This window comes from Cibotium barometz, chromosome 25, assembly GCF_041138505.1.
Source record: "Cibotium barometz isolate CiBa-2024 chromosome 25, ASM4113850v1, whole genome shotgun sequence".
NCBI classification, from domain to species: domain Eukaryota; kingdom Viridiplantae; phylum Streptophyta; class Polypodiopsida; order Cyatheales; family Cibotiaceae; genus Cibotium; species Cibotium barometz.
Window position 1 is genome coordinate 52347685 of NC_141070.1, and position 10355 is coordinate 52358039.

At 36.9% G+C, this 10355-nt stretch overlaps 1 protein-coding gene across 1 annotated transcript; it reads left to right on the plus strand.

Moving 5' to 3' along the window:
* The first annotated feature begins 7207 nt into the window (after positions 1-7207).
* LOC147624717 (uncharacterized) lies at positions 7208-7904 on the plus strand. Its single transcript, XM_086820012.1, has one exon. It carries the CDS (start codon positions 7239-7241, stop codon positions 7791-7793), a length of 555 nt encoding a protein of 184 aa, XP_086676138.1. The 5' UTR covers positions 7208-7238; the 3' UTR covers positions 7794-7904.
* The last annotated feature ends 2451 nt before the right edge of the window (positions 7905-10355 follow it).

Here is a 10355-nt window from a genome sequence, read left to right on the forward strand (position 1 = left end):
AGTAGAATATATACATTGGGTTTACAACACAGCACGAATAGGCAATTATGTGAGACTGTGTGTACATTTTAAACAAAACATGGAAGAGAATCAAAGAAAGCGAAATATACAAAATTTTGAAGAGTCATATGTATATTCACTCTTTTAAAAGCTGCCCCTATAAACATCATAAGCTCTTTGTACATGACTTTCCATATGATGTATTTTGTATTGTATTTTTTTCAACTAAAATTTGAAAATCACGGTTAAGTTTTGCCTTTAGGCTTAGCGGTCCTACACAATAACCTTGACCGTGATTGTCCTTATGCTCGAATTCTGCAGTGTATTTCAACTAAAATTTAAAAATCATGGTTGAAATTTGGCTTTGCCTTTATGTTCACACAGGGAAAAAAATAGACTAATTTTATTTATTGATCACCACATTTCTCTAATGTTGAAATCCCCGAAACATTTTGACATCATCAAGATATGCTTCTATACCTTATGGGCGTAGGTCGAGTGGGGCCGTACAAGCTTGATTTTGGACGGGCAACCTTGCCCTTCAAAATTGACGGGTTTGATGAAATATAACAAGTTTTTTTGGTTGTATTTTAGTGTAAGTTTTGAGAGCCATTTTGGTTTTTTTTAATTTTAAAAAAAAAAGGTAACTATGGACAGCTTATGCCTTAGATTCTTGAGTATCAAAAAGCTGCTGTCATGGTCCCTGGCTTTTACAGCTGAAGTGATGGCACATCTTATGTGGGGTCGTCCTCCCCAGCCGTCATCTCCATCAACAGGGAGAGCATGGGGGGTGCGGAATCTCTGTGCGCGCAAAAGGTGATGTATAACATGGCTACAACCTACACGGGCAATGTAGACTTGAAAAGTTTAGTCTTAATGGAAAAATCACTAGAAATCATACAAATCTCTGGATTTATAACTAAAATGTACAAATTTCATCCCACAAGTGTCAGGATTTATAACTAAAATCTACAAATTTCATCCATTGAAATTAAATGCAACGCCAAATTCTAACTGGGATTCTAACAACGCTTGTCTTGCAAGGTTTGATATTTTTATACCGTTGTCATGGATTCGTCTTGAGCTTTGTTATACCTTACTTTTGTTTCGTTGGCTTAGAGTTACAAAACTATCGATTTCAAGAACGCACAAGTTCTTATTGCATGGATTAGCCAACTAGATGATTATTTCTCTACGAAAAGTTCTCAGAAAAGGATAAAATTAAATGTGCTTATAATCACTTGATCGAAAATGCTGCCTTATGGTGGAATGTGATCAAACAAGGTGAACATAAACCTTCAACATTGTAAAAGTTCCAAAAACTCTTAAAGAAACATTTCCTACCATCACAATACAAAGCTAAGGCTCGACAACAATGGTCTACATTCAGACAACTTAACAAAGAAAATATATCAACTTATGTGGACATGTTTCAGAAAACTTTATTACAAATACAGGTAATCGAGAAGGTTCGCACCAAGGATCAAAGAAGAAAGTTCATAGTAAGTTTGAAACCTACAATTCGATCTGAGGTAAATATGTTTCGACCACATTCTCTTAGCTCAGCTATTTCTTTAGCCTTGAATTGTGAAAAGAAAAATGATTTTCCTAAGAAAACAATGACTTTCCAAACCTCGACATCAACATCTTTGAACCCTAAAACCTCTCCAAAATCATTTGACACATCTCTTAATGACCATAATACAGGTATTAACACTTATTTAGATGATTCACAAAAGACTAATAAACATGATTCAAAGAAGTGTTATAGGTGTAACAAGATTGGACACATCGCATCAAGGAAGTCAAAGTTTATTCCATTAGGACTCAATATGATCGATGAAGATGAAGAAGAAGAATACCACGACGACTACTCCGACTCTTAAGGTAACATATTTATTGCATTTGATTATTTAACACTTTTTGGTAAACTCAAGGAGAGTTTTTATGCATCAAAAGTAGAACTTATTGAAGGAACTGGCCCTTCCATATTGAATTATACTTTATGAATTTTTCACTATGTATTAGTCTTGTGGTATGGGACACGAGATTAATCCTGTGTGAAGGATTCCGATGCATACTTATCTCTACATCTGTGTGGGATAATTTCTGGTGGACACATAGAAGTCCTTGATACAATATATTTTGTTATAAAAATTAGGGAACATACTTGAATTTATATAGTATATGACAATTGATCTCCTTCTCTTGCAATAAACAAACGCGCATCTGAGGTCAGTTGCTTATCCAAGCATTAGGGAAAGGTTGAGGTCTATAGGGGCCCTTTAAGATGCCAATAGAAAGGTTATTAAGGAAAAGGGCCAATCATGTGATGCCATGTATATAAAAATGTTGGTTGATTAAAGGTGGTCAAAAGATTCTCAAGAAGATGCCTTTTTGTACTTTTCATTCCCAAAAAGTGGGGGGGGGGAGTTTTTGAAATTTTGGACATCCATATGAGCTCAAAATTTATCGGAGATTAGAGATCCAGAATCTACTCGCTGAGCTCTTTCCATAGATATGTCACATGATATGGTTTTGCCCACTCAATTTTAAATTCATCCATAACTTCTACATATGAGCTCAAAATTTGTCGGAGATTAGAGATCCAGAATCTACTCGCTGAGCTCTTTCCATAGATATGTCACATGATGTGGTTTTGCCCACTCAATTTTAAATTCAATTTTGGCGGGAAACTTTGAAATTCAAACTTCTAGCCATTTGAAGAATAAGAAGGTATCTAAAGTTAAAGAAACTTAAACATTTTAACAAAAAGTCATTAAAATCATAATATGGCAGCATAAAGGGCCCCTATAGACCTCAACCTTCCCCTAATGCAGGAGGGATATTACATAATGTCCACCCTTTAGACGTACTACGAGGACGCCCGTACGTTAGTGTGCCATTCTAGTGAATTGGTATCGTGGGTGACTCCACATTAAATACTAATTACCTAGTGGTATTGGCATAGCTTGAGACCATGCTGACGGGTGTATGTTGTTAAAGTGTAACAAGTAGTGCCATGCTTAACAACTCTATTGGATCAAGTGAAACAAGTGGACTATGCTTGATAACTACACACGATCGAAGTGAAACGAGTGGTTTATGCAACTGATGTGCCATGCTCATTGGAGTGTAACAAGTGGTAACTCACACCATGATAGATGATATGTACATAATGATACTCTCATCATAAAGAAACAAGTGGTAAATATAAGTGCCTATCAATGCATCATATTGGGATTAATTGTACACTAGGCAAATAATTGGGATATGTTTACAGAAATAGGTGATGAGCAATGCGTGTGTGTCACACATAAGGGATCTTATCTATATCATATTATTTTTTTATTATTATTTGTGATTTGATGATGGTGCAAGGATCACCAATTTAGGTGTCGCATGAGATTTTGTTGTTGTAGCATTTTCTTTACACAACTGAGGACAGTTGCTTCCTCAAACGGGAGGACTATTACAAGTATATGTTTTATCATATTTTTGATGAATTAATAATCAAAAAAAAAATATGCTTGATTTAATGTGTGCAGGAATCTGCTTAATGGAATGTGCAAATGTGCACAAGATTATTATATGTGCAAATGTGCACAAAGTTATTTTATGTAACAAGGCCCATTAGTAATTATATTTGGGCAAAGGTTTTTTTTATTTGTAAAAATCTTAGGAGACTTCATATGGTTAAAAATATGTAAAGCAATACCCCAAAAGTGGGAAAAGCAAGCCCAATATGTACGCACATCTATTCTTAGCTCCTTGGGTTATTTTTATGAATAAAATTCTCTAAATACACATGTCATGGAAGTGGAGCTACCCGACATGGGGAGGAGGGGACATTGCACCCAATCTTGTCTTGATAGTGATGTTATTCTATTTCCTTTACCTTGTGCTATGCTATGTTATTTGATTTCAATTTAATTCAAGTCTTTTTTTTATTTTTGATGTATTTTAAGAGTTTTAAATTATTTCTTCGAGAAGTACAAAAAGGGTCCCGTGACAATGTGTCTCAATATAACTCTATTCTTTACCTAAAATTGGTATTTCAATGGATTTAAGGATATTCAATAAAATCGACACCTTAAAAATACCTTTCTTGAGCATGCAAATTATCTTTCCATTTGGAATGAGCATATAACTCATCGGTGAATACTTCGAACCATTTTAGTAGATAATCCTTGAAGGCTATACACATCAACCACCAAAATGTTACAAGAGCATTCCCTAGTCCAAAGGGAATAACTAAATAGACAAATGTGTCTCTCATGGTTGGAAATGCTAATCTTCAAGAGAAATAGACACTTGGTTGTAACTCGAGAAATAGTCCAATAAGCTATAAGCTTCTTCTTCGGTAATTCTTTTCAACACATGTTTAGTGTAAGGTAAGGGGTGGTCCTTGGGCATGTTTGCATGGACATTCTTTAAGTCCACATAAACCCTTAGCTTCCCATTCTTAGTGCTATATAGCATTCCTTCAAGCTACTATAAATATTGCAATATGAATTCCATATTGCTATATATTTATGCTATATAACACTCTCTTGGACTATCATATATACTCCTGTGAAACATAGACAATGCATTCCCTCAGGTATATACTATAATGATTCATGAAGCATAGATAGTGCTATATAATTAATCATAAAGAATGCTTGGAAGATAGTCATATATAAGAGACATGTCCTGATTGCCACAGTGGTGGTCCTCAGTTTGTTGTCCCATAGTACTCATTAATATGGTCACATAGCCCACACAAGCATGCATGCTACCCGGTAGATTGCCAAGTCTACATAAGTCACCTCCTAACAATGTGGCCACATTTCACCATCGTCTAGTGTTGTCTAAACTAGGAACTTCTGGGTGCCCGAGTGCTCACCACAATGACTACTCCTCATATAGGAGGCCTTACAAAATAGAGCACATTCAGCAACAATAACAACATGAGGGTGGAGCATTGACAAACTATACATCCATTAATGAATGATACCTATGTTGATGAACATGGATATACATCCAATTACATCATGTTTTCTAAAAATCAATATTCCATAAGCACCCCATGTGACCTACTTGGTACCCTCTATAATTCTCTACAAGACCTATACTTCTTAAAAAGGGCTTTAAGCTAGCATGTGCATAAGTTTTTAAGGTCTATAACTAGGATAAAATTCCAAAAAAAAAATCCCAATACGTTATGCTCTCAATATACTCTATTAGAGGCATGCGACATTTCCCTACTAAAAGACTAGATCTTGAAAAGAATCATCAAGCCCCACAAAATGGGCCTTAAGATAGGTTGCATCTATTCCAATTCGAAATTCAAATTATACGTTTTATTTGGCAATTCATATTTCTTTTTAAAATCAATCGAATAGCTTGAAGCTACGTTATTTGTTTACAAAATTTCATTTTTCATTTGATCTACCGTATGATAGAATCTATCATTATCGTGCAATAGAGTTTTATTAATATATAAGTGATTGCTCTATGATTTTGTGATTGCTCTATGTTGTTGTGATTCAGTTTCACATAAATTTCTCTCCTCATAAGGTAAAACTACAAATAGATTTCTAAATTTCAAAAAAAGGTTTACTTATATCTGCTTAAGACTACTATTGCATTTATAAGTAAATAATCTTACTAGTTATATTTAATGCTCTAGATTATATTTCTTAAAGCGATATTTTATATTTTAATAGAAAACTATTTTTTATTATATTTAAATTTCACTAAGCTGTATGCCCTATCATCTTTAATATCTTTACATTACATTTGTAAGTAGAGATAATTAATTATTTTAGTTATTTATTCTTAGAAAGTTTTAGCAAAACATGTAAATATTTCATGTACTATTATTAAGTATTTTTAATTATGTTAATTTAGTGATATAGTTGATAACACACACACACACACACACACACACACACACACACACACACAAACTATGTGTGTGTGTGTGTGTGTGTGTATACACATATGTATACACACACACACACACACACACACACACACAATGTTATCAACGATATCACTAAATTAACATAATTAAAAATACTTAATAATATTACATGAAATATTTACATGTTTCACTAAAACTTTCTAAGAATAAATAACTGCCACACTGGTGGTTGTGGGGCTACTATCTTGGGGCAAGCCCAACTTGGAGTCGACACCTAAAGTTTGAAAAAGTGTGTCATCTGACATGATTCGAGCAAGTCTCCCTGCTAGAGTAAACCTTGATGGTCATGGTCATGGTCATGCTCCTCCTTCCTCACTAAGCTTTGGCCAAAGGTGGGGGAATTCAATGCTATTTTCATAAAAATGGTTCTATTCATTGAGACTTTTGGAAAATCTAGGGCTTGGAGGACTGTGGCGGCTATTGTTTCCAAGGGTTTCACAATTCTCCCATGCATGTCTTGGTTTTTCTTTGAAACTCATCTTTGAGGATTCATTGAGACTCGAACCAATCAATAGCTTGTACTTATATAGTCGATGTACATCACATGCATTCGACTTATATTGTTGGTGTAGGGTTCTCAACATTTTATGCCAATCAAAATGAATCATTAGTCAATCAATGTTATTACAAAGAATATAGAGGTTAACAATATTTAATGATCACACGAGTTCAAATATAAACACAAGCGAGATAAACATTGCACTAGCATAAAAAGATATACAAAATGTGTCATAGAATTCAAAATTGACATCTTAAATGTCATGGAAGAGTATAACTCTAGTAGTCCATGTGGAATACTAGGGATGCCTAAGTGTTGAGCGTGTGAGATACACATTTTTAGGAACTAGGTTTAGACCTCATGTACAAACATGGACTGGGACTATGGGCCGACGATCAGCCATAGGGTTCCATATTCACGCTATACTGATCTTGTAACTAAAACAAAGAATAGATAGCTTGGGCCTTGGAGAAACAGGGAGAGTGTGTGGTGAAGCACTCTAATGGGAACCTTGTAGTCACCCAAGCAAGCAAGAGAACGTAGGTTGGGGTGGCCATGGTGGGGGGTGGAAGTCCTACGGGTGGAGAAGTTGATGGCCCCGTGAGACAATTATACGAGGCGTTTGCTTGTGGCTCTTCATTACACGGGCTCTTCGTTACACCGAGGTAGTCGTCATCATCGTCATATTATATTGCTACTTATGTACTCATGAGTATCCCTACGTCCAAGGACTGCAGCAGAAGAGAGCAGTAATAATAATAACCTAGCATGGCCGACTATTCCAGCGCCGCCCCCACCGTCGCCCATGCTCGTGAGCCCTTCGCTCTGTCGAAGCACGTTGCAGCCTGCATCTTCGAAGCTCTCCGTGCCTTCATTACGCAGGCCCTCCCAGCCGACGGGCTCTATGAGATGAGCGGCTCCGATTTCCACACAGAGGCGGTGTGCGGGCCCGATAGGAGCGAGAAGGTGTTCCTCCGCCTGGGCCTTACGAGGGGGAAAATGAAGGATGATAACGATGAATATGATGATGAGAATACAAGCGATCATGGAGATGAAGTAGTGGTCGTGGGCGGCGAGGCGGTGCGCCGGCAGTTCATCCGGCTGCTTGGGTTGTTCCGGGCCACCCTGCGGCTGCGCTACAAGTGGGGCGTCATCGTGAGTGGTCCCTTCTCCATTGAGTACTACGCCGGCACCAACAACAAGATCCTCAAGCTGGCCGCCACCACTGACCGCCCACTCCATCTCCCCTTGCGCCGCCGGCCCCTCCACCTACAGCACCTCGCCCCTTCTACCAGGACTCGAGTAGCTCTGAGTTGCCCATAGTTACCTGTGTGGTGCGCGAGTCCTAGCCTAATAAACATATTAACGCTCAGGTATTCTCAGTTCTTGTTCATTTTGTTGATGTGAAGAAACGGATCATATTCTCGTAATATATTAAGGATGTTATCTTGATTCGTAATATTATTAAGGATATTATCTTGACTCTTATGCATTTTGGACAGAGTCCCATGAATGAGCATGTGGTCATTATCTTGACTCTTATTATCTTGACTCTTATGCATTTTGGACAGAGTCCCATGAATGAGCATGTGGTCATTACATGAACATCTCTTTTGCCTAAGTAATTAGTCATGTCCATGTTACAACCACCTGTGATCATGTCCTCATTCACGCAAGGCCCATTGAGGTTCCTTCTTTCTTGTTGTGATGGATTCCAATTGTATCAACTAAGTTATATATATGGTTTTTTGTGTTACAAAATATAAGAGTGTTGTGTTTTGCCATAGCTAGGACCTTCAAATATCAGCCTTTTGTGCCTCTTATACATAGATCATTCTTATTAAAGTTCTACACGTAGTGCAACCATCAATAAGAAATTCAAAAAGGATCTACCAAATAGTTATTTTATTAACTAAGGTGTTGAAATCAATTTGTATAATTAGTTTGCTACGAATGGTATGCCTTGAAAAAATGGAACTTGCTTAGAATGCCTATGGTGGACATGTCATGGAAGTAACAAAACTTTGAATTTACATTTTCAAATCTAGTAATAAATAAAAAAGCTCGACCATTTTATGTCTCTTCTCAATAATTGTTCATAGAGAGGTCTCTTCCATTCCATGCCAGTGTCTCTTCTCAATAATTGTTCATAGAGAGGTCTCTCCCATTCCATGCTAGTGTATCCCATGTAGCCATTCATGATATAAAGCGGTCCCCCATCCTCAGGTTATAACAAGGTTCACTCTAGCTTTGTGGTTGCTATCTTGAAAACTTAAATTTTCTTAACATTTAATGTCTCTCCCTTTCATGTTGAAGCTAAAAATCAATAACATTTCATTCTTCATTTTTTAATGTAAAAAAAAACTAATATTGGGCTTTTGTACATGAATGAGACAGGGTAGTTCATTTGTTCATTTTTTGCATTCCACCTTTATATGTCAAGCTATGTATAATAGCTTGTAATGTATATGCATTCTTTTGCCTTTGAGAATACTCCACACTATCTCCTTAACTATGTGAACCTTGCACTCTGCCTCACCATTTTGTTGTAGAATTCCTCTTGATGTCTGACATATAAAAAGGACAGTGAAAAACTTCCTAGTATCACCATTGCTAGAAACAAAAGAAGTGGTACCTGAACAACCCATGGCTGTTCATTTGGTATCGTTCTCGACCCTCCTACTAGGATGGACTCTCCACAAGCTTGAGGGAGGTATACTAGCCCTTTTGACTAGTCATATATCAAAATTCTCCATCGCCACAAACAACTCTAGCTCTAAACCAGCACTGTTCTAAACTGCTTCAAAGGCTACAAAATGCCATTCTTCTCAACTACTTCCTTCAGTCTACATAATTTGGACACATGACCAAGCTTGTCGTAGTAGAAACACTTTACCTTTGATATCTTCTTCTTCGTCGAAGCATTGGGGTTACTAGCGCCCTTACCTTTTTTTCTATTTGTGGAGAATACAATGTGAATGGATTTAAAACACGTCGCCTCCTGTATCAGCACTGCACAAACTCCTCAAAAGTAAGAGGCAGGTTGTGTACTTCCGTGTTTAGTGAGGTCAACACCCCATCACACTTCGGGAATAACACTTTGGTACATCTTCACACCAGTTCTTCATTGGTTTTAGTGATCCCAATGTCACCATCTAATCTTGTTGATTCTTTATTTGCAAAATGAATGGTTTTGTTGCTCTCATTTAGAATACATTTCTGCTACAAGCTGATTCTTCACAAGGCTTTGAATCCTTATTTGAGTCCTCATCTCATTTTGGTTTTTTAGAACTTGCCATGCTTCAGAAGAAGCTATGGTAGTATGTTGAATCAGGGTTGTCATCGAATCAGTGATGACTGTCGTGTGATAATGGCACATAGCATATCTAAATTCTTTCGCCTCCTCATACCAAAGTGAGAGCAGGATCTAACGGTATGGGTTATAGTGAATTTATTTGACTTGGAGTACGACCCAGACTCTTAATGTGGTTTTCTACAAGTCATATGAATCAAGAATAGACTTAATCTAACTTTTTGAGAGTGTAATTTATCCCATCAAACTTTTCATTACCAAAATGGTGGAGGGTTTAATCTAACTCAAGTAGCATAGGCAGCTACGCTACTTGAGGTTAGGCCATCTCTCCAATCTACTAGCAAACTACCAAAAACAAGCTTTACCTAGGGGCTATTTATAGCCATGATTGACAGTTAATACACCTAAATGAATGTAACTGTCAATCATGGCTATAAATAGCCCACTCGTGCATGTAAGCGGACAATCTATCTTATGAATAAAAACTGCCTTATGTAACTGTCTCGTCTCGTTTCTTGTTCTTGTTTTCTTGCTCTGTTTCTCTCATATAACCAATCCATGGCTTTCTTCCT

What these genes read in the sequence shown, in the direction of transcription:
- LOC147624717 (XM_086820012.1), top strand. Translation starts at nt 7,239, where the DNA reads ATGGCCGACTATTCCAGCGCCGCCCCCACCGTCGCCCATGCTCGTGAG.